The 24,738-nt window shown below is 46.7% G+C and overlaps 1 protein-coding gene across 1 annotated transcript in view; it reads right to left on the reverse strand.

Moving 5' to 3' along the window:
• galnt14 (UDP-N-acetyl-alpha-D-galactosamine:polypeptide N-acetylgalactosaminyltransferase 14 (GalNAc-T14)) overlaps window positions 1-24,738 on the reverse strand; it is a 121,549-nt gene that overhangs the window by 38,941 nt on the left and 57,870 nt on the right. The window contains exon 3 of the mRNA XM_041865043.2: window positions 16,571-16,669. Within this exon, the coding sequence (XP_041720977.1) occupies window positions 16,571-16,669 (99 nt within the window). The remainder of the gene's footprint in view (window positions 1-16,570; window positions 16,670-24,738) is intronic.

Below are 24,738 nucleotides of genomic sequence, written 5' to 3' on the forward strand. Positions count from 1 at the left end.
GCGGCGGTGAGGCAGCTATGGAAAAGGTCAAGGGTCAGGCTGGGAAGTCAATAGAGGGGTTTGGCACTTGGGTGTCAGGGTTAAATGAAGAGTCCATATGAGTCAGGCACAGGTCTGAGAGCAAACGGACAGTGACCTAGTCCAGGGTCAGTAACAGACAGTGGCGACGCGTCATTCAGGGCAGGTGGGGCAGAACCTATAATTTTTTGTGTGCCTGTTTTGCATGTTATCCTGGCATTAATACGTGTCACATATCAGTTTGCAAACAATGTAAAATAAATAAACAATCATTGAGTTAATAAAGCCGCATACAAACATGGTCTCTTTTTTGCTTTCTTTAGTATTTTTTTTGCAGGAGAAGCGAGTAATTGCAACAAGTTGGAGTGTAGGGGTTCTGCCATAGACTTACATTAGAAGTGCCCATCCAAGAAGGCTCAAGGTCATTGGTCACAGATAAAATGACGTCAAATCACGTTATATCTACCGTAGCTTTGATTGGACTGATCATGTCAACATCATACTTTCAAACTCTTAGCCAGCAAGCTAGGCAAGCAGTCATCATCATGAATCAAGTTGACAATCTACTGGCAAACCCTTTTCAATCCTTGTCATATGAAGAGAAATTATAGATAAAACGTATTGGTGCTCATCGGCCATTGGACATAAACATTACACAACAAGTTTAAAATGGCAAATTCAACAATGAGTGCTGAGGCGCCACTGCAACCTCGGGTTCGATCCCAGGCTGTGTCACAGCCGGCCGTGACTGGGAGACCCATGGGACGGTGCACACAAATGGCCCAGCATCGTCCGGGTTAGGGGAGGGTTTGGCCGGCCGGGATTTCCTTGTCTCATTAATAATTCCTTGTCTCATTGTGCTTTAGCTACTCCTTGTGGCAGGCCGGGCGCCTGCAGAAGGAGTTTCCTTCGACACATTGATGCGCCTGGCTTCCGGGTTAAGCGAGCAGTGTGTCAAGAAGCAGTGCGGCTTGGCTCTTGACCTTCGCCGAGTCCGTAGGGGAGTTGCAGCGATGAGACAATATCGTAACTTGTGGCTCATGGCGTTGCATGTGAATGTTGAGCTTTTTTAAACGTATTTTGTTTGCACATTTTGCCCCCTTTTCTCCCCATTTTCGTGATATCCGATCCGCCGAATCCAATTGGTAGTTACAGTCTTGTCCCATCGCTGCAACTCCCGTACGGACTCGGGAGAGGTGAAGGTCGAGAGCCATGCGTCCTCCGAAACACAACCCTGCCAAGCCGCACTGCTGCTTGACACCTGGAAGCCAGTCGCACCAATGTGTCAGAGTAAACACCGTACAGCTGGCGACCGAAGTCAGCATGCATGTGCCCGGCCCACCACTAGGAGTCGCTAGATCGCGATGGGACAAGGACATCCCTGGCGGCAAAACCCTCCCCTAACCCTGATGACGCTGGGTCATTTGTGTGCTGCCTCATGGGTCTCCTAGTCACGGCCGGCTGCGACACAGCCTGGGATCGAACCTGGGTCTGTAGTGACGCCTTTAGCACTGCGATGCAGTGCCTTAGACTGCTGCGCCACTCGGGATACCCTTTATTTGATTTTTTACCCCGTTTTTCTCCCCAATTTCGTGATATCCAATTGGTAAGTTTGAATACATTGGCCATGCTGTCAATCCAGCATGACTTCTGTCGCGTTCAGAACAACTGGAAACTCGGAACTGGGAAATCTCAGACTTCAGTGATTTCAAGACAACTGGGAACTCGCTCAGACTGGGAAAATACTGAAAATAACAACTCGTCCAACTCATCCAACTCGGAATCCAAAGTTGGGAACTCGGGCCTCTTTCTAGAGCCCACAAGAAGGACCGCCGAGCCACCTTCCTGTTCAAGTGAGCACAGCACAACAAGGTGAGTCCAAAAATACATTGTATGCTGCTGTATAAATGATGTAATATGCCAGTGTCCCGTCTCACCCGCTCCCCCTCTCCGGTGCGCAACGTCGCCAGTCTACTAACCACCGGACCTGGCAACCCATCATTACGTACACCTGGCAACCGTCATTATGCACACCTGCGCCCCATCATGAGGCACACCTGGACTCCATCACTACCCTAATTACTCCTCCTTTATCTAGCACTTCCTAGCATCACTCTTCAGGCAGTATTGGTTATGTTTCCTTGTCAGAAGTTTTTCTTGTTTTGTATCATTCTACGTTTATTAGTATTAATAGTTGTAAACGTCATCGGGTGAGGTTGTGTCTCTCTCTGGCGGGAGGTAAGCTTGGCTTATATGGCTTATATACATAGTTTAAGCTTTGTCGAGTAAAGCTTAAACTATGTATTTAGATTGTAGGTAGTTATCGTGGGTTGTTGTATGTAATTATTGTAGGTAAGTATTGTATTCGGCTGAGCCCGGTGAAGCACGAAGCTAGCTAACCCACTACCTGGACTAGCTAGCGGGTAGCTACTGGTAACTATTAGCAACTGTGGATAGTTGTTTCACGCCTGAGAGTACCTGTATTTACGCCAGCTAGCTGCCTACAATAATTACATACAATAATGCCTACCATTCAGCTGTTTTTCTAACCTCATTGTCTGAAGCGTTAACGTTAGGTAGTAAGTAGCTACTGTGCTCGAAATGTAGCTAGCTTGTTGCTACCTGGATAGCTACTAAACAATAGCTGGAACGACCTAGCGAACAGACGCGAACTGGCTGAGTCAATTCAGTGGCTAGCTTTGCACTTGGCTAGCTAACAGTAGCTGCTAGGGGTAAGTTATAACCTACATTTGTGTTTTGTTTTGACATACTGGTAGCCAGAGTCGTTCAAGGGAATTCGGGACATGGGTGACTAGTTAACGTTAGCTTGGCTCTCTCTGTGTGTTCGTGCCGTGGGAGGACGGGTTTCTTCGTTGGCAGAAAGCAATGGCTAGCTAGTATGCTAACTATTCTAGCTAAATAACTGGCTGAATAAATTGACGACGGACTCGCTCAAGCTGTCGGGACTAACCCACAACGTTAGACACGGACACGTATGATCTGCTTGGCGTGTTGACACACTGGTGGTTTGTTGTGGCCGAGTATTGGTGCTAAACCGTGTTGTTGGAGTCCAGCATGCTAGTTGACTGTGGCGTCATATGACTAGGTGCCCTGGACGGTTTTCACGGAAGAATACTGTACCAAGTTAGCTAGCTGAATAAACTAAGTTAGTCTATTCCTAGAAAACATTGAACCGCTGTAGTTTACAACAATTATAGTTTCTGAGGTGGAAGTTGGGAGAGTTATATTTGGGTGTTTCAGTGAAACGTAAGTGAGGGAGGCCCCGCTCTCTCGCTTTCCCAGATGTTTAGTTAATTTAATTCCGATCTCCTTTGCATTATTGTAGCCATTTTCTGTAGCCTGTCAACTATGCCTCTGTCAATCCCTGTTCTCTCCTCTCCGCACAGGCTATACAAACGCCTCACACCGCGTGGCTGCTGCCTCTCTAACCTGGAGGTCCCTGCACGCACGACCCACGTGGAGTTCCAGGTCTCCGGCAGCCTCTGGAACTGCCGTTCTGCGGCCAACAAGGCAGAGTTCATCTCAGCCTATGCTACCCTCCAGTCCCTCGACTTCTTGGCGCTGACGGAAACATGGATTACCTGTTATGATTTAACTGGATAGAACCCAAATGCAGACAAGTACACCAAGCCAGAGAAGTTTTAACAGGTTTATTATAATGTTCAATAGTCCAGGTTTCCAATAAATGGGGAAGAGCAAGTCCAGGTTACAGGGAGGGTACAGATCCAGGTCAGGGCAGGTGTGGTACCGTAATGTCCTAGTGTCCGTGGTGAGTCCAAAGGAGAGGCCCGATAGTGGAGAGCAGGATGGTGGTGGCAGGAGTGAAGCGGAGGCAGGAGTCAGGTTCCAAATATATGGTTGTCTTGACTATGATCTGACGATGAGTGGAAAGTTTGACCGGGTCTTAAAGGCTGAGGTGATTATGGTGAATGAGCTGCAGCTGGAACCCTGACTCCCGCACACCAGACTTCACTCCTGCAATCAAGGACAGACAGAGGGGAGGGAGAGAGCAGAGAGAGAGCTACCTAGCAGCAGTAGGCCTAACAGTACCCCCTCCCCTCTACGGACGCCACCTGGCGGCCGACAGGGTTTATCAGGATGTAACCTATGAAACTCACGAACCAGAGCAGGATCCACAATGAAGCTCCTGGGCACCCAGGAACGTTCCTCAGGACCATAACCCTCCCAATCCACCAGGTACTGGAAACCACGACCCCGGCGGCGAACATCCAGAAGTCGCCGGACAGTGAGACCGGACCCCCACCCACGATCTTGGGCGGAGGAGGGGGACGAGAGGGCGGGCACAAAGGGCTAACCGACACAGGCTTAATCTGGGAAACATGAAAGGTGGAATGAACCCGTAGGGAGGCAGGAAGCTGTAGCTTAACCGCGCAGGGGTTAACAATAGACAGTATCTTGAACGGTCCTATAAAACGAGGCGCCATCTTCTTCGACTCCACCTTCAATGGAAGGTCCCGTGACTTCAGCCATACCTCTTGACCAGGAGAGTAACCGGGAGCCTGGGACCGGTGACGGTTGGCTTGCCTCTGCATGTACGCCGAAGCTCGGGACAGAGCTACCCTGGCCTTCCTCCAGACCTTGCAGCAGCGGCGCATGTGGGACTGCACCGAGGGTACCGCAAGTTCCCTCTCTTGGGAAGGGAACAGGGGAGGTTGATAACCCAGAGCACACAGAAAAGGAGACAAACCAGAGGAAGCGTTAGTCAAGGTGTTATGAGCATATTCCACCCAGGGGAGCATGGAGCTCCATGACCCAGGGTTAGACCCAGTGACACAGCGAAGTGCGGTCTCCATCTCCTGGTTCGCTCTCTCGGCTTGCCCGTTGGTCTGGGGGTGATATCCAGAGGACAGGCTGGATGTAATGCCCAAAGCTTTACAGAAAGCTTTCCACACCTGGGAGACAAACTGGGGACCCCTGTCAGAGACAATATCCGTGGGTAGACCATGAGAGCGGAACACATGTTCAACCAAAATATCAGCCGTCTCTCTGGCAGTGGGCAGTTTAGGTAGGGCCAAAAAATGAGCGAACTTAGAAAAACGATCAATCACCGTAAGAATGACAGTCTTACCAGATGAGGGGGAAGTCCAGTGACAAAATCCATAGCGATATGCGACCAGGGCCGGCTGGGTATAGGTAGAGGTCGTAGATGACCAGCGCTGGCCTGGGTGGAGTTTTTACTTCGTGCACATACCGTACAAGCAGCAATGAAGGCTCGAGTGTCCGCCTCCATCGTGGCCCACCAGAACTTCCGTCGCACAAAGTCAAGGGTCCGCGAAACTCCAGGGTGACAGGTAAGGGGAGACGAGTGAGCCCACTGAAGTACCTGGGAGCGAGCAGACTCAGGGACAAACATCCGGTTAGGAGGACCCCTCCCAGGGTCAGCTTGATGATGTTGAGCCTGTCTAACAATCCCCTCGATGTCACATGTGATGACTGCAATACTGCAGGTAGGAGGCAAAATGGGTTCAGGGTTACTACCAGTATCAACAGCCGAATGAACACGAGACAGGGCGTCAGGCTTGACGTTGCGTGACCCAGGACGGTAAGACAGAGAAAAATTGAATCTCCCAAAAAATAGTGCCCACCTGGCTTGACGGGGGTTGAGCTGCTTCGCTGACTGGAGGTAAGCCAGATTCTTATGATCCGTCCAAACGATGAAGGGTTGTTCCGCCCCCTCCAACCAATGTCGCCACTCCTCGAGAGCCAGCTTAACGGCGAGCAGTTCACGATTTCCAACATCATAATTCCTCTCTGCCTGAGAAAGTTTCCTTGAGAGAAAAGCACAGGGATGCAGTTTGTTATCTTCAGGAGAACGTTGTGACAACACTGCACCTACCCCAGTGTCGGATGCATCCACCTCCACGACAAACTGGCGGTCGGGGTCCGGCTGCATCAGAATGGGAGCCGAGGCGAAGCGATGTTTCAGTTCTTCGAACGCTGATTCGGCCCCTTCATTCCAAGCGAACGGTCGTGAGATGGAGGTGAGAGCGGTGAGTGGCACCGCAATGCGGCTGTAGTCCTTGATGAACCTCCTATAGAAGTTCGCAAACCCCAGGAATCGTTGAAGTTGTTTGCGGGTAGAGGGAGCTGGCCAGTCCGTGACAGCAGAGATCTTAGCTGGGTCCATCCGCAGCTCCCCCTGAGCTATAATGTAACCCAAAAAAGAGGTCTCAGACACATGAAATTCACATTTCTCCATCTTCACAAACAGTTTGTTCTCCAACAACCTTTGCAACACCTGGCGCACATGCAGTTCATGTTCCTGGGAGGACTCTGAGAAAATCAAGATATCATCCAGATAGACAAAAACAAACCGATTCAACATGTCCCGAAGGACATCATTGACTAGTGCCTGAAAAACAGCAGGGGCATTAGACAACCCAAAAGGCATAACCCGATACTCAAAATGTCCCAAGGGTGTGTTGAAGGCAGTCTTCCATTCATCACCCTTACGAATGCGCACCAGGTGATACGCATTTCGTAGATCCAGTTTCGTAAAGATGGTAGCACCATGAAGGAGGGGAAAAGCAGAATTAATCAAAGGCAGAGAATACTTGTTCTTAATGGTGATGTTGTTAAGTCCACGGTAATCAATACAGGGTCTGAGGGTCTTATCCTTCTTAGCAACAAAAAGAATCCCGCTCCTACAGGTGACGAGGAAGGACGCATAATACCTGCCGCCAAGGAGTCCCGAATGTAGTTCTCCATAGCCTCCGTCTCCGGCCGGGAGAGATTGTACAGGCGACTGCTGGGGAGCGGGGCTCCTGGCTGGAGGTCAATGGCGCAGTCGTAAGGCCGGTGAGGAGGAAGAGAAGTAGCTCTGTGTTTGCAGAAAACGGATGCCAGGTCATGATACACGTCAGGAACAGCAGAAAGATCCATGGACTCCAGTGGAGGTTGAGGCACAGTACCGGCAGGAGTCTGAGCAGAACACAAACAATTCACATGACAAAATGTGCTCCATGAAACAATGCTACCTGTCACCCAATCAATGTGTGGATTGTGTTTTATGAGCCAGGGGATACCAAGGACCAGGGGAGTCTGTGGGCAGTCGATAATATGGAATTGAATGTTCTCCTGATGATTTCCCGACACTCTAAGACAAACAGGAACAGTCTGATGGGTAATGCGGGTCAACAATTGTCCATTTAGACCCTTAGCCTGCAGCGGACAGTCCATAGGAACAGTCTCCAAATCCATTTGTTGAGCCCACTTTCTATCCAAAAAGCTTTCGTCGGCACCAGAGTCAATCAGCGCACTAACAGAGAAATTCTGGGACTGCCACTGGAGGGATGCCTGGAGCAGAATGCGGGGAGAAGAGGAAGAATCCGCTGCTCGGCTCACCAAAACTTCTCCCATAAATGATGAGCCGGCCCTTTTCCCCGGACGAACTGGGCAGGAAGGAACGAAATGACCAGCTTCTCCACAATACAGGCAGACCCGAGCCTGAATACGACGTGCACGCTCCTCTGAGGACAACCGTGCACGACCCACCTCCATGGCTTCGGGTTCAGTGCTCCTCGTATCGACTCGGGAAGACACGGCTCTCTCCGTAGGGACGATGCAGGAAGGAGTTTGTTGATGACAGACAGGTTGCTTGGAACTAACACTCCTCTCCCGGCGGCGCTCCCGAATCCGATTATCCAACCTGATAGTGAGTGAAATAAGATTATCCAGCGTAGGCGATTCATCATATGACACCAATTCATCTTTTAAAGTCTCAGACAAAGCATTGATGAACACTCCTTGTAATGCCTCGTCATTCCAACCACTCACTGCTGCTAAAGTCCGAAACTCCACTGCCATCTCCGCCACACTACGAGCCCCCTGCCGAAGAGAAAACAACCGTTTCGCAGCCTCCTTGCCTCGTACGGGGTGGTCAAAAACCTTCCTCATCTCCGTGGTGAAGGCCACATAAGCGTTGCAAATGTCCGACTGACTCTCCCAGACCGCGGATCCCCAGGCACGAGCGGAACCGCTAGTAGAGTTGATAAGGTAGGCAATACGGGCTCTTTCTGAGGCGTAGGTGAGGGGCTGTTGTTCAAACACTAACGAGCATTGAGTCAAAAAATCGCCACAGGTTCCCATGTTCCCGTCATAGCGCTCTGGAGCAGGAACAAAAGGCTCTCTGATCTGGGCTGAAGGGGTAGTAAGGGCAGACACTTGATTGGTGAGTAATTGAACCTGATTAAGCAGCACCTGACTGTCCTCAGCAATCGTCTTAAACAGGGTATCATGTTGGCCAAGTAGAATGCCCTGATTGGCTATGGCAGTCCAAATTTGAGTGCACTCTGGGGTGGTATCCGAGCTACTGTCTGCTGGGTTCATGTTGTTCAGATCATACTGTTATGATTTAACTGGATAGAACCCAAATGCAGACAAGTACACCAAGCCAGAGAAGTTTTAACAGGTTTATTATAATGTTCAATAGTCCAGGTTTCCAATAAATGGGGAAGAGCAAGTCCAGGTTACAGGGAGGGTACAGATCCAGGTCAGGGCAGGTGTGGTACCGTAATGTCCTAGTGTCCGTGGTGAGTCCAAAGGAGAGGCCCGATAGTGGAGAGCAGGATGGTGGTGGCAGGAGTGAAGCGGAGGCAGGAGTCAGGTTCCAAATATATGGTTGTCTTGACTATGATCTGACGATGAGTGGAAAGTTTGACAGGGTCTTAAAGGCTGAGGTGATTATGGTGAATGAGCTGCAGCTGGAACCCTGACTCCCGCACACCAGACTTCACTCCTGCAATCAAGGACAGACAGAGGGGAGGGAGAGAGCAGAGAGAGAGCTACCTAGCAGCAGTAGGCCTAACATTACCACTGAAAACACTGCTACTCCTACTGCTCTCTCCTCATCTGACCATGTGTTCTTGCATACCCCGAGAGCATCTGGTCAGCGGGGTGGTGGCACAGGAATCCTCATCTCTCCCAAGTGGACATTCTCTCTTTTTCCCCTGACCCATCTGTCTATCTCCTCATTTGAATTCCATGCTGTCACAGTCACTAGCCCATTCAAGCTTAACATCCTTGTCATTTATCGCCCTCCAGGTTCCCTTGGAGAGTTCATCAATGAGCTTGACGCCTTGATAAGTTCCTTTCCTGAGGATGGCTCACCCCTCACAGTTCTGGGTGACTTCAACCTCCCTACGTCTACCTTTGACTCATTTCTCTCTGCCTCCTTCTTTCACCTCCTCTCCTCTTTTGACCTCACCCTCTCACCGTCCCCCCCTACTCACAAGGCAGGCAATACGCTTGACCTCATCTTTACTAGATGCTGTTTTTCTACTAATCTCACTGCAACTCCCCTCCATTTCTCTGACCACTACTTTGTATCCTTTTCTCTCTCGCTCTCCTCCAACACTACTCACTCTGCCCCTACTCAGATGGTAATGCGCCGTCGCATCCTTCACTCTCTCTCTCCCGCTACTCTCTCCTCTTCCATCCTATCATCTCTTCCCTCTGCTCAATCCTTCTCCCTCCAATCTCCTGATTCTGCCTCCTCAACCCTCCTCTCCTCCCTTTCTGCATCCTTTGACTCTCTATGTCCCCTATCCTCCCGGCCGGCTCGGTCCTCCCCTCCTGCTCCGTGGCTTGACGACTCATTGCGAGCTCACAGAACAGGGCTCCGGGCAGCCGAGCGGAAATGGAGGAAAACTAGACTCCCTGCGGACCTGGCATCTTTTCACTCCCTCCTCTCTACATTTTCTTCATCTGTTTCTGCTGCTAAAGCCACTTTCTACCACTCTAAATTCTAAGCATCTGCCTCTAACCCTAGGAAGCTCTTTGCCACCTTCTCCTCCCTGCTGAATCCTCCTCTTCCTCCCCCCCCCTCCCTCTCTGTGGATGACTTCGTCAACCATTTTGAAAAGAAGGTTGACGATATCCGATCCTCGTTTGTTAAGTCAAATGACACTGCTGGTCCTGCTCACACTGCCCTACCCTATGCTTTGACTTCTTTCTCCCCTCTCTCTCCAGATGCAATCTTGCGACTTGTGACGGCCGGCCGCCCAACAACTTGCCCGCTTGACCCTATCCCCTCCTCTCTTCTCCAGACCATCTCCGGTGACCTTCTCCCTTACCTCACCTCGCTCATCAACTCATCCTTGACCGCTGGCTATGTCCCTTCCGTCTTCAAGAGAGCGAGAGTTGCACCCCTTCTCAAAAAACCAACACTCGATCCCTCTGATGTCAACAACTACAGACCAGTATCCCTTTCTTTTCTCTCCAAAAATCTTGAGCGTGCCATCTTTAGCCAACTCTCTTGCTATCTCTCTCAGAATGACCTTCTTGATCCAAACCAGTCAGGTTTCAAGACTGGTCATTCAACTGAGACTGCTCTTCTCTGTGTCACGGAGGCTCTCCGCACTGCTAAAGCTAACTCTCTCACCTCTGCTCTTGTCCTTCTAGACCTGTCTGCTGCCTTTGATACTGTGAACCATCAGATCCTCCTCTCCACCCTCTCCAAGTTGGGCATCTCCGGCGCGGCTCACTCTTGGATTGCGTCCTACCTGACCGGTCGCTCCTACCAAGTGGTGTGGCGAGAATCTGTCTCCGCACCACGTGCTCTCACCACTGGTGTCCCCCAGGGCTCAGTTCTAGGCCCTCTCCTATTCTCGCTATACACCAAGTCACTTGGCTCTGTCATATCCTCACATGGCCTCTCCTATCATTGCTACGCAGACGACACACAACTAATCTTCTCCTTTCCCCCTTCTGATAACCAGGTGGCGAATCGCATCTCTGCATGTCTGGCAGACATATCAGTATGGATGACGGATCACCACCTCAAGCTGAACCTCGGCAAGACGGAGCTGCTCTTCCTCCCGGGGAAGGACTGTCCGTTCCATGATCTTGCCAACACGGTTGACAACTCTGTTGTGTCCTCCTCCCAGAGTGCAAAGAGCCTTGGCGTGACCCTGGACAACCCCCTGTCGTTCTCCGCTAACATCAAGGCGGTGACCCGATCCTGTAGGTTCATGCTCTACAACATTCGGAGAGTACGACCCTGCCTTACACAGGAAGCGGCACAGGTCCTAATCCAGGCACTTGTCATTTCCCGTCTGGATTACTGCAACTCACTGTTGGCTGGCCTCCCTGCCTGTGCCATTAAACCCCTACAACTCATCAAGAATGCCGCCGCCCGTCTGGTGTTCAACCTTCCCAAGTTCTCTCACGTCACCCCGCTCCTCCGCACACTTCACTGGCTTCCAGTTGAGGCTCGCATCTGCTACAAGACCATGGTGCTTGCCTACGGAGCTGTGAGGGGAACGGCAACTCCGTACCTTCAGGCTCTGATCAGTCCCTACACCCAAACGAGGGCATTGTGTTCATCCGCCTCTGGCCTGCTGGCCCCCCTACCTCTGCGGAAGCACAGTTCGCGCTCAGCCCAGTCAAAACTGTTCGCTGCTCTGGCACCCCAATGGTGGAACAAGCTCCCTCACGACGCCAGGACAGCGGAGTCACACACCACCTTCCAGAGACACTTGAAACCCCACCTCTTTAAGGAATACCTGGGATAGGATAAAGTAATCCTTCTAACCCCCCCCCACCCCCCTTACCCCACATCAAAGAAAGAAAAAAAATATATATACATATTGTAAAGTAGTTATCCCACTGGCTATAAGGTGAATGCACCAATTTGTAAGTCGCTCTGGATAAGAGCGTCTGCTAAATGTATTAAACTCACTAACTGCACCTGCTTCCTGACTCCCTGTGTCGACGTTACAGCCAGGGAGATATGTATACTGTAGCAAAGAAAGTAATACTAAGTGTATGTTGTGTAGTAAGCTGTTAGTAGCCCATGTGCCTCACCCTAATAATTTGGTCCATTTTCTCATAACTTAGCCTACTGTTCTGACTTGGTGGTGCACATGTAGCCTATAGCCTGTTTTATAGAAATGTAATCATTGAATATTGTAAGAGCTTTCTTTGTCTGCTTATATGTCCCCTTTATTTATCCTATGGTTCTGACTTGGTGTACAGGGAGAATACTGTAAGAACGGCCCATGTTCTGAATTCTGTCGCTGTACATTTCAAAAGTGCTGAACAAATAGTTACATTGACTACGTCCGTCCTAGCTCGCTTATTAATGTCTTAATGGAAATTACGGATTGCCTCTGTTGGAGTGTAGCTTGAAATACTTACCATACTAGAAGTTAATGATTACATGTATGAGGAATGCACAGTACTAGTCAAAGGTTTGGACACACCTACTCATTCCAGGGTTTTTCTTTATTTATTGTAGAATAATAGTGAAGACATCAAAACTATGAAATAACACATATGGAATCATGTAGTAACCCAAAAAGTGTTAAACAAATCAAAATATTTTATATTTGAGATTCTTCAAATAGCCACCCTTTGCCTTGATGACAGCTTTGCACACTCTTGGCATTCTCTCAACAAGCTTCATGAGGTAGTCACCTGGAATGCATTTCGATTAACAGCTGTGCCTTCTTAAAAGATAATTTGTGGAATTTCTTTCCTTCTTAATGCGTTTGAGCCAATCAGTTGTGTTGTGACAAGGTAGGGGGGGTATACAGAAGATAGCCCTATTTGGTAAAATAACAAGTCCATATTATGTCAAGAACAGCTCAAATAAGCAAAGAGAAACGACAGTCCATCATTACTTTCAGACATAAAGGTCAGTCAATACGGAACATTTCAAGAACTTTGAAAGTTTCTTCAAGTGCAGTCGCAAAAACCATCAAGCGCCATGATGAAACTGGCTCTCATGAGGACCGTGACAGGAATGGAAGACCCAGAGTTAACTCTGCTGCAGAGGATAAGTTCATTAGAGTTACCAGCCTCAGAAATTACAGCTCAAATAAATGCTTCACAGAGTTCAAGTAACAGACACATCTCAACATCAACTGTTCAGAGGGGACTGTGAATCAGGCCTTCATGGTCGAATTGCTGCAAAGAAACCACTACTAAAGGACACCAATAAGAAGAAGAGACCTGCTTGGGCCAAGAAACACGAGCAATGGACATTAGACCGGTGGAAATGTGTCCTTTGGTCTGGAGTCTAAATTTGAGATTTTTGGTTCCAACCGCTGTGTCATTGTGAGACGCGGTGTGGGTGAACGGATGATCTCTGCATGTGTATTTCCCACCATAAAGCATGGAGGAGGAGGTGTGATGTTGTGGGGGTGCTTTGCTGGTGACACTGTCTGTGATTTATTTAGAATTCAAGGCACACTTAACCAGCATGGCTATCACAGCATTCTACAGCGATACGCCCTCTCATCTGGTTTGGGCTTAGTGGGACTATCATTTGTTTTTCAACAGGACAATGACCCAACACGCCTCCAGGCTGTGTAAGGGCTATTTTACCTCTGTAGCTCAGCTGGTAGAGCACGGCGCTTGTAACGCCAAGGTAGTGGGTTCGATCCCCGGGACCACCCATACACAAAAAATGTATGCACGCATGACTGTAAGTCGCTTTGGATAAAAGCGTCTGCTAAATGGCATATTATATTATTAATTACCAAGAAGGAGAGTGATGGAGTGCTGCATCAGATGACCTGGCCTCCACAATCCCCCGACCTCAACCCAATTGAGATGGTTTGGGATGAGTCGGACCGCAGAGTGAAGGAAAAGCAGCCAACAAGTGCTCAGCATATGTGGGAACTCCTTCAAGACTGTTGGAAAAGCATTCCAGGTGAAGCTGATTGAGAGAATGCCAAGAGTGTGTAACGCTGTCATCAAGGCAAAGTGTGGCTATTTAAAGATTCTCAAATATAAAATACACTTTGATTTGTTTAACACTTTTTTGTTTACTACATGATTCCATATGTGTTATTTCATAGTTTTGATGTCTTCACTATTATTCTACAATGTAGAAAATAGTAAAAATAAATTAAAACCCTTGAATGAGTAGGTGTGTCCAAACTTTTGACTGGTAGTGTATATGGTGGGGTCAATGGAGGGTGGATAAGAATGAGGGGTTTGGAAAGTTACTGAGTGAGGGAAAAGGCAATCACTTGGTTGTGGTCATTGATAAGGGTGGCTGTGGATTAGTGAGGAATGTGGGCCGAGGTCAGGTCAGGTTAGATGAAGGGAGAAGGAACAGTTTTATTATACACATCACTTAACTTCCTGCCTAGCAACAAAGATGTAGTGTTTAGAGGTGCAAGGAGGAGACTCTGCCTAAAGGAGGGTATAAATACTTGTGCTGGTGGGAACATGTCTTTGTCTTTTTCAGCTGTTTGGCCCAGTGGGTTAATAAACTTGGTTTGAGCTTTACTAGTCGTCCGTGAGTTTTACTCTGTTTGTCAGAACCCTCTTTGTCAGAACACCTCTTATCCGCTCATCGTTCCCTTATGCCATAGTTTGTACATCTCAATTGTCAGTAGAAACAACATTTGTTTAAGCAAGTCAGCCATATGTGACTTGTTTCAGGAAACTAGGCGTATGTTGCGGGTCGCTACTTCACAGGAGAGCCATTTGAAGGTAAACTTGATTTTTTTTTATAAAAATGTGTTTTCTGGCAGAAATGCCTTCTGGAACATGTGAACTTTCATGTGCCTTAATAACAACCTTGTATGCCATCTGTAAATACGAATACAATTGTTAAATTACGAGCCTAGTTGGTTAAGGCACAGAAAAAGACAGCAACCTTCCCACTAGCCATGATTGGCTGAGATAATGAGTGGGCTGGACATGCCGAGAGAGGTGTTCGGATTGGTCTGCCATATAGCACGCTTCTGTCTATTTGAGCTGGTCAGTATGTGTAGGTAATCCTGTCTAACGCAGCTTTTTTTTAAATGTATCGTGTAGTGGCTCTGTCCAGGCTCTGTCGCAGCCGGCCGCGACCGGGAGACTCATGGGCGGCGCACAATTGGCCCAGCGTCGTCCAGGGTAGGGGAGGGAATGGCCGGCAGGGATGTAGCTCAGTTGATAGAGCATGGCGTTTGCAACGCCAGGGTAGCGGGTTCAATTCCCATGGGGGGCCAGTATAAAAAATATGTATTCACTAACTGTAAGTCGCTCTGGATAAGAGCGTCTGCTAAATGACTAAAATGTAATGTAAATGTAGTGGAGCTGCATAAGTATTACTCTACACTTTCTGGAGGATCGAGTTTTGAAATCAGTGGAATTAGAGTATGATAGCTAAAGAGATGGAGAAAACACCTGTCTCCGGATTCCATCTTCAATATAAGGGTAACCATTGCATCCGTGACAGGGAGACGTGTCCATCCATGTTGTATACGGGTAAGAGAGTCTAGCTAGCTACATTTTCAGATATTACACGTTTCTAATTTTGACAGAAAGTGGTTTCATTTCAAGTTAAAGTGTACTGTTAGCTAGCTAGCTAATGTTAGCTGGCTGGCTCGCTAGCTAACGTTACGTGTATGATCTTATTATTCGTATCTCAGAGCCATTTGCTTGCTAACATTGAACCTGGTTGGTTAGCTACCTGCAGATTCATGCAGGTTAGTAACGTCATGAGTTGGGATTATGGTTAATTGTTTACCTAGCTAGCTAGCTACATGTCTAAACAAAAGACTCCACTATGCAACTAACCATTTCGGCTACGTTCGTAAATTCAGTCTGAGTATGCCAGAGCGCAGAATAACTGATGAATTTACGAACGCACAACACCCGTTGAATATGGTCAGTGTCAGTAAACATCAGCAAAAAAGGTAATTCAATTGTTGCCAGCAGCACAGTTACAGTCACCAATGCTCTGGATAACATGAAAACAGCCTAACCAGCTCTGCTAGGGCAAGTAAAATGGTCAGTGGGTTGTTCTCTCATTTATGTCTGGAAGTAGCTAGCAAGCTAGCCAATGTTAGCCAGTTAGCTTGGGTGCTTAACTGCCGTTGTGAGGTCAGAACGCTCGGATCAACCCTACTCATCGGCCAGAGCGTCAAGTGTGCGCTCTGAACGCTCCGAGAGCGAAACGAGATGGGTGGAGCTAAAGCTTAAGAGGGTGTGAACGATGCTAAATGGGTGTAGGCAAAGAAGAGCTCTTCAGTAGGTACCAAAACATTCAAAGGCCATTTTCTCAAAAATGAGAGTACAAGTTTATCAACTTTCAAAGCAGAATTACTTTTCCATTGTTCCCTCAAATGCAGTGTATGATATACCATTTTGTAGCTCTGTGTCTCTGCTTTTATCCAATGTAAAAAACACAATTTCAAATTTTGCTACATAAGACCGAATCAAGGCGGTCGGTCACATATCAGCTATGTTTTTAAAAAAGGCAGTAAATGAGGCTGAATGAACTGTTTCGCTGCCAGACAAGGCTCCGCTGATAGCCAGGTGTAGCGGTGGTAAGGATTCACTCCATGGTGCTGAAAAGAAAGCTCTGCTGTTGGGACAGCTTTATGAAGGCCCTAACAGTTTGTGGGCAACGCTTGTCACCGTTATAGTGCAATTAATGTATTGTTTAGTGTTGTGTTGTGTAGTGGCTTTGCTGGCATTCATCCCAATTTTTTTGTTTCTGTTTGCCCCACCAAGATTTACATGCTAGAATCACCACTGGTAACAGGGCAGAGGGATCTCTTACCTCCTGATGGTCCGTAGCAGAGTGGAGCGGGCCTCGTTGTGGAAAGTGATGACGATGGAGGTGGAGGGCAGATCTTGGTCATAATGCAACGTGGTGCATCTGAGAGAGAGACACACAAAAAACTATTCAGGACACATCAGCCAGCAGGTCCACTGAAAACAACTCAAAACAGTTAATGTTGGCTTCAAAGCCATGGTCGTGCAGCCATTGACTTTGTGTTTCTTTTTGACGGCTTCACACACTGTATAACAAAGTGTCTCGTCTCCATCTTACCTGTCTCTGAATGAAATTCCAGAGTCAAAGATGGATAACAAAGCCAAGGACAGATCGACAGACATTGTTCTGTACCTCCTGTAAACCGTTCAAAACCGCTTCATAATTGAGAGAAGTGTTGCTAAGGGTAACTAGACAAAAGCTTGCTGTTGTGTGAGGAAGGACAGTCCTGTGAATATGTGATGAGAATGATAATGACTGCCATGCCAGGACAGAAACCTGAGGAGGTGCAGTTCTATAAATTATAGATGAGCAGAAGATCTCATTATTAAAACAGCATCTCACACCACAGCTACATCTGACCAGACGAGGTGTGGGAGTAGCTCACACTGAGGTGGATGGCTGGTCATGGCTGGGGTAGGAGCAAATGTCTTAGAAGAGATGTAGACTAACAGCAGAGAACACACAGGCAAACTCACACACACACACACTACCCCATTAAAGGTGACACGTGATACACTGAGGAATAATAACTGTAATGGACACACTGGCCTTTCCCTCATTAAAATGATCAATTACTAACATTACGAATTGTATAATCTTGTTTTTGTAGCTAAGTATCCATGAGTTTTTTCATAAAATATATTCAAAGGTGGACATTTAAAAACCAAATAAGCAATTACTATTTAGCTCTTTGTGCAGAAGACATTCTTTTGAGAAAAGACAAAAACATCATCCTCAACCAGCAGTGGCCTGGTCCAGCATTGCCAAAATCATACCAGCCTCCACAACAAGTCCTGCAATTTGGCTGAAGAGAGGGTAAGTGTGTGTTTACTCGGACACAGAAGATGCTAATCCATCTGTGGTGAATGTGGAGAACATCACCACTTCTGTTGAAATGACACCAACACAGTTCTCTCTCTCTCTCTCTCTCTCTCTCTCTCTCTCTCAATTCAATTCAATTCAATTTCAATTTAAGGGCTTTATTGGCATGGGAAACATATGTTAACATTGCCAAAGCAAGTGAAGTAGATAGTAAACAAAAGTGAAATAAACAATAAATATTAACAGTAAACATTACACTCAGAAGTTTCAAAAGAATAAAGACATTTCAAATGTTATATTATGTATATATACAGTGTTGTAACAATGTGCAAAGAGTTAAAGTACAAATGGGAAAATAAATAAACATAAATATGGGTTGTATTTACAATGGTGTTTGTTCTTCACTGGTTGCCCTTTTCTTGTGGCAACAGGTCACAAATATTGCAGCTGTGATGGCACACTGTGGTTTTTCACCCAGTAGATAAGGGAGTTTATCAAAATTGGGTTTGTTTTCGAATTCTTTGTGGATCGCTGTAATCTGACGGAAATATGTGTCTCTAATATGGTCATACATTTGGCAGGAGGTTAGGAAGTGCAGCTCAGTTTCCACCTCATTTTGTGGGCAGTGTGCACATAGCCTGTCTTCTCTTGAGAGCCAGGTCTGCCTACGGCGGCCTTTCTCAATAGCAAGGCTATGCTCACTGAGTCTGTACATAGTCAAAGCATTCCTTAAGTTTGGGTCAGTCACAGTGGTCAGGTATTCTGCCACTGTGTACTCTCTGTTTAGGGCCAAATAACATTCTAGTTTGCTCAGTTTTTTTGTTTGTTCTTTCCAATGTGTCAAGTAATTCTCTTTTTGTTTTCTCATGATTTGGTTGGGTCTAATTGTGTTGTTGTTGTTGTTGTTGTTGTCCTGGGGCTGTGTGGGGTCTGTTTGTGTTTGTGAACAGAGCCCCAGGACCAGCTTACTTAGGGGACTCTTCTCCAAGTTCATCTCTCTGTAGGTGATGGCTTTGTTATGGAAGGTTTGGGAATCGCTTCCTTTTAAGTGGTTATAGAATTTAACGGCTCTTTTCTGGATTTTGATAATTAGCGGGTATTGGCCTAATTCTGCATGCATTATTTGGTGTTTTACGTTGTACACGGAGGATGTTTTTGCAGAATTCTGCATGCAGTCTCAATTTGGTGTTTGTCCCATTTTGTGAATTCTTGGTTGGTGAGCGGACCCCAGACCTCACAACCATAAAGGGCAATGGGTTCTATAACTGATTCAAGTATTTTTAGCCAGATCCTAATTGGTATGTCAAATGTTATGTTCCTTTTGATGGCATAGAAGGCCCTTCTTGCCTTGTCTCTCAGATCGTTCACAGCTTTGTGGAAGTTACCTGTGGCGCTGATGTTTAGGCCGAGGTATGTATAGTTTTTTGTGTGCTCTAGGGCAACGGTGTCTAGATGGAATTTGTATTTGTGGTCCTGGCAACTGGACCTTTTTTGGAATACCATTATTTTTGTCTTACTGAGATTTACTGTCAGGGCCCAGGTCTGACAGAATCTGTGCAGAAGATCTAGGTGCTGCTGTAGGCCCTCCTTGGTTGGTAAGAGAAGCACCAGATCATCAGCAAACAGTAGACATTTGACTTCAGATTCTAGTAGGGTGAGGCCAGGTGCTGCAGACTGTTCTAGTGCCCTCGCCAATTCGTTGATATATATGTTGAAGAGGGTGGGGCTTAAACTGCATCCCTGTCTCACCCCACGGCCCTGTGGAAAGAAATGTGTGTTTGTTTTGCCAATTTTAACCGCACACTTGTTGTTTGTGTACATGGATTTTATAATGTCGTATGTTTTTCCCCCAACCCTACTTTCCATCAATTTGTATAGCAGACCCTCATGCCAAATTGAGTCAAAAGATTTTTTGAAATCAACAAAGCATGAGAAGACTTTGCCTTTGTTTTGGTTCGTTTGTTTGTCAATTAGGGTGTGCAGGGTGAATACGTCGTCTGTCGTACGGTAATTTGGTAAAAAGCCAATTTGACATTTGCTCAGTACAATGTTTTCACTGAAGAAATGAACTAGTCTGCTGTTAATGATAATGCAGAGGATTTTCCCAAGGTTGCTGTTGACGCATATCCCACGGTAGTTATTGGGGTCAAATTTTTCTCCACTTTTGTGAATTGGGGTGATCAGTCCTTGGTTCCAAATATTGGGGAAGATGCCAGAGCTAAGGATGATGTTAAAGAGTTTAAGTATAGCTAATTGAAATTTGTGGTCTGTATATTTTATCATTTCATTGAGGATACCATCAACACCACAGGCCTTTTTGGGTTGGAGGGTTTGTATTTTGTCCTGTAGTTCATGCAAAGTAATTGGAGAATCCAGTGGGTTCTGGTAGTCTTTAATAGTTGATTCTAAGATTTGCATTTGATCATGTATATTTTTTTGCTGTTTGTTCTCTGTTATAGGGCCAAAAAGATTGGAGAAGTGGTTTACCCATACATCTCCGTTTTGGATAGATAGCTCTTCGTGTTGTTGTTGGTTTAGTGTTTTCCAATTAAACCAGAAGTTGAGCTGATTTCTGACATGCTGTTCCTTCTTTTTCCGTGGTGTATTTCTGTATTGTTTTAGTGATTCACCATAGTGAAGGCGTAGGCTCAGGTTTTCTGGGTCTCTATGTTTTTGGTTGGATAGGTTTCTCAATTTCTTTCTTAGGTTTTTGCATTCTTCATCAAACCATTTATCACTGTTGTTACTTTTCTTCGGTTTTCTGTTAGAGATTTTTAGATTTGATAGGGAAGCTGAGAGGTCAAATATACTGTTTAGGTTTTCTACTGCCATGTTTACACCTTCACTATTACAGTGGAACGTTTTGTCCAGGAAGCTGTCTAGAATGGATTGAATTTGTTGTTGACTAATTGTTTTTTGGTAGGTTTCAACACTACTTTCCTTCCATCTATAGCATTTCTTAATATTATTCAGTTCCTTTGGCTTTGATGCCTCATGACTGCAACCAGCATCCTGACTGGTTGCATCACCGCCTGGTATGGCAACTGCTTGGCCTCCGACCGTAAGGCACTACAGAGGGTAGTGCGTACGGCCCAGTACATCACTGGGGCCAAGCTTCCTTCACTGGACCTCTATACCAGGCGGTGTCAGAGGAAGGCCCTCAAAATTGTCAAAGACTCCAGCCACCCTAGTCATAGACTGTTCTCTCTGCTACCGCACAGCAATCGGTACCGGAGTGCCAAGTCTAGGTCCAAAAGACTTCTCAACAGCTTCTACCCCCAAGCCATAAGACTCCTAAACAGCTACTCATGGCTACCCGGACTATTTGCATCCACCCCACCCCACCCAACCATCTTTTTACGCTGCTGCTACTCTGTTAATTATTTATGCATAGTCACTTTAACTGTACCCACATGTACATATTACTTCAACTACCTCAACTATATAACCAACAAAAACAGGTCACGACTCCTGCAGCTCTGTCGCACACTGGGTATGTACATAGTCAATGGTATGCTTCGAGGGGACTCCTATGGTAGGTACACCTATAGCTCATCTCTTGGCAGTAGTACTGTAGACTACTTTATCACTGACCTCAACCCAGAGTCTCTCAGAGCGTTCACAGTCAGCCCACTGACACCCCTATCAGACCACAGCAAAATCCCTACTGTTATTTTATTTTACTTCTGCTCTTTTTTTCTCAACACTTTTTTGTTTTATTCTACTTTTTTATTAAAAATAAATGCACTGTTGGTTAAGGGCTGTAAGTAAGCATTTCACTGTAATGTCTGCATCTGTTGTATTCGGCGCATGTGGCCAATAAAATTTGATTTGATTTGATTTGATTTAGTATTGCTCTGTTCAAGTAGACTGTGATTTTGCTGTGGTCTGATAGGGGTGTCAGTGGGCTGACTGTGAACGCTACCATAGGAGTCCCCTCGAAGCATACCATTGACTATGTACATACCCAGTGTGCGACAGAGCTGCAGGAGTCGTGACCTGTTTTTGTTGGTTATGTTGTCGTAGTTGTGCCTAGGGGGGCATATGGGGGAGGGAATGCTGTCATCTCCAGGTAGGTGTTTGTCCCCCTGTGTGCTGAGGGTGTCAGGTTCTTGTCTAGTTCTGGCATTTAGGTCGCCACAGACTAGTACATATCCCTGGGTCTGGAAATGATTGATTTCCCCCTCCAGGGTGGAGAAGCTGTCTTCATTAAAGTATGGAGATTCTAGTGGGGGGATATAGGTAGCACACAGGAGGACATTTTTCTCTGTTGAGATAATTTCCTTTTGAATTTCTAACCAAATGTAAAATGTTCCTGTTTTGATTAATTTAATAGAGTGAGTTAGGTCTGCTCTATACCAAATTAGCATACCCCCTGAGTCCCTTCCCTGTTTCACACCTGGTAGTTTGGTGGATGGGACTACCAGCTCTCTGTAACCAGTGGGTCCGTCTCCTCTATACCATGTTTCTTGTAGGATGACAATGTCTGTATTTCGTATTTCCGATTCTCTCTCTCTCTCTCTCTCTCTCTCTCTCCCTCTCAAGCGGAGTGATAAGATAACAAGTCTGGTTTGTGCTGAAAGACAGGCGATGGGGATGACGATAAAGTTACCATTGTTGTTGTTTTCTGCTGTCGTCAACACTACTGTTTTGAGTCATTAAGCCATGAGTTTGATGTGCTTTCTCCTCAGCAGTCTGCGCTGGGTGTGCTGAGATTCACAGAGAAACTGTCACGCTCGTCGAAAGGAGTGGACCAATGCGCAGCGTGGAATGCGAACATCTTTTATTTATATTCACCACACGAACAAAAACAACAAAACGATACGTGAAGTCCTTGGGTACATACACAAACCAACACGGAACAGCCCAAACGGCTGCCTAAGTATGGTTCTCAATCAGAGACAACAAGCAACAGCTGATTCTCGTTGCCTCTGATTGAGAACCACCCCGGCCAACATAGAAACACAATGAACTAGATCCTGAACATAGAAACACAAAACATAGACTCTACACACCCTGGCTCAACATAAAAGAGTCCCTAGAGCCAGGGCGTGACAGAAACATCAAGGGAGCTGTGTGCCAGACAGATAAGCACTGGAAAGACCAGCAAACAAATACAAACTGTAATTTCATATTTATTTTCAACTTGTCTTAAATCAAATTAGCCATTGAATTCAACAGTTTTCCTGTTGCTTTAATATAAAGTGCTTTAATAAAATGTTTGCGCCCAATGACAAACACTGGGTATTTCTTTTTCTCTGCATGCCCGGGTGGACGAAGTGGGAAGACATTATTCAGATTAGCATGCAGATGGTGCTGGAATCATTCATATTGTATCACTGCTGTTTGGGGGACCACTTGACCAGTCTGTGTGTGTACACACAGGGCAGTCACCAGGCTCTGTCGTAGCCGGCCGCGACCGGGAGACCCATGGGGCGGTGCACAATTGGCCCAGCGTCGTCCAGGGTAGGGGAGGGAATGGCCGGCAGGGATGTAGCTCAGTTGGTAGAGCATGGCGTTTGCAACGCCAGGGTTGTGGGTTCGATTCCCACGGGGGGCCAGTATGATTTAAAAAAAAAAAAAAATGTATGCACTCACTAACTGTAAGTCGCTCTGGATAAGAGCGTCTGCTAAATGACTAAAATGTAAATGTAAATGTACAGCCTCTGTTGTTGAAGCCTTCTAAAGGTTCACATGAGGGTGAGAGAAACAGGAGTGTGGTGGGGGGTCAGGCTGACACATGGACACCTGATGCCCATGACCCCTATCTGTATTTATATCTGCACCTGAAGGGCCTTTTGTACCTGTTCCCCTATCCCCCCTCCAGTGTTATTCTGTGGGCGGTACCGACTCGGCGCAGCAACACCGGTCACCACATTTGCTTCGGGCAGAAAAAAACTGAACGGTTGAGATGTACCTCGCAGATATTGTCAGGTCTGTGCTGTTCATCTGGCAGAGGGAGGCAGAGAGCGATTCTCAATAAGCTTTTCCCAGCCAGCCGAGCATGATTCATCCCCAGTGCTGCCGCTCCTCTCCTATCTCTCGCTAAAGCCTACATCTATTCAAAGCTTTCTGCTTTCTTTAACTCGTTTCAAGAGAGCGTTATCTCAGAGGCATAAGCAGCGGCGCAGAGCCACAGCAACAGTTTACCTCAGACACACTCCTCTCAACACTTGGCCTTGAGAATCTCTTAAAATCTCAGAAGATCTCCTCTAGTTCACTTAAATGGAGCACAATGTATGTTGATATCACTTTGTGGGAAGCCTCCAGCAAAATAAACACTAGATACAGTCCTGATGGAGGAAATGGCAGTGTACAACAGAATCCCATTTATTTCTGGCATAAAAAAAATAAGCGAGAGAGAGAGAGAGAGAGATGTCCTCATGACCCTAACTTCAAGCCATTTGCAATTCACCTGCTCTTAACAACAACAGTAAGTAACAAGTAGTGCAGGTGGCCACATTCAAGAAGCTGTGGTCTAGATGTTGGACGGGCAGGTGGGTGGGCAGGGAGCATGGTGTGGTCAAAGAACATCCATCTCCTCTAACACAGAAGGCCTGTATCAGATTCTGCAGTCTCTACCACAGATAGCTGGCAGGCACTGGACACACACACACACACACCTCTAACCCCACAGGTCAGCCTCCGGATCGGGTGTTCCGTTCCATCTCCTGTAATGTAGACAAGACTCTTTAGAGGGACTATCTGGGCGGGAACATTGAGCGTAGTGAGGCAGCCTGGGCCAAAAAGCAACACTAGCCACAGAGGAGAAGAGGAGGCAGTGGGGGCTGTAGCAAAGCTCTCTGTGGTGGGTCCCTCCAAAGGAGAAGAGAGAGACAATCCTTAAGTGTGGATTAGTAACTGAAGGACAGAGGGACCCTCTCAGTAGTGAATAATTGATTATTGTACTGTTTGTGTGTTTCTTGTAGTGCTGAGCGTTTTTTAAACAACTAATTGACCAACGGTTCAATTATTAATATTCAATTTTGTTCCATTTTTTTTCTGTGAGCTTAATGCACATATTGCGCAGTTTCTCTAGCAATAAATCAGATCAAGCCTGAACAGTGCGATGTAGTAGGGAGTTGTAGTTTCCAACAGGCCAATATTCTACATAGTTTAGCGAAGAAAAC

Source organism: Coregonus clupeaformis, chromosome 36 (genome assembly GCF_020615455.1).
Source record: "Coregonus clupeaformis isolate EN_2021a chromosome 36, ASM2061545v1, whole genome shotgun sequence".
In the NCBI taxonomy this organism is placed as follows: domain Eukaryota; kingdom Metazoa; phylum Chordata; class Actinopteri; order Salmoniformes; family Salmonidae; genus Coregonus; species Coregonus clupeaformis.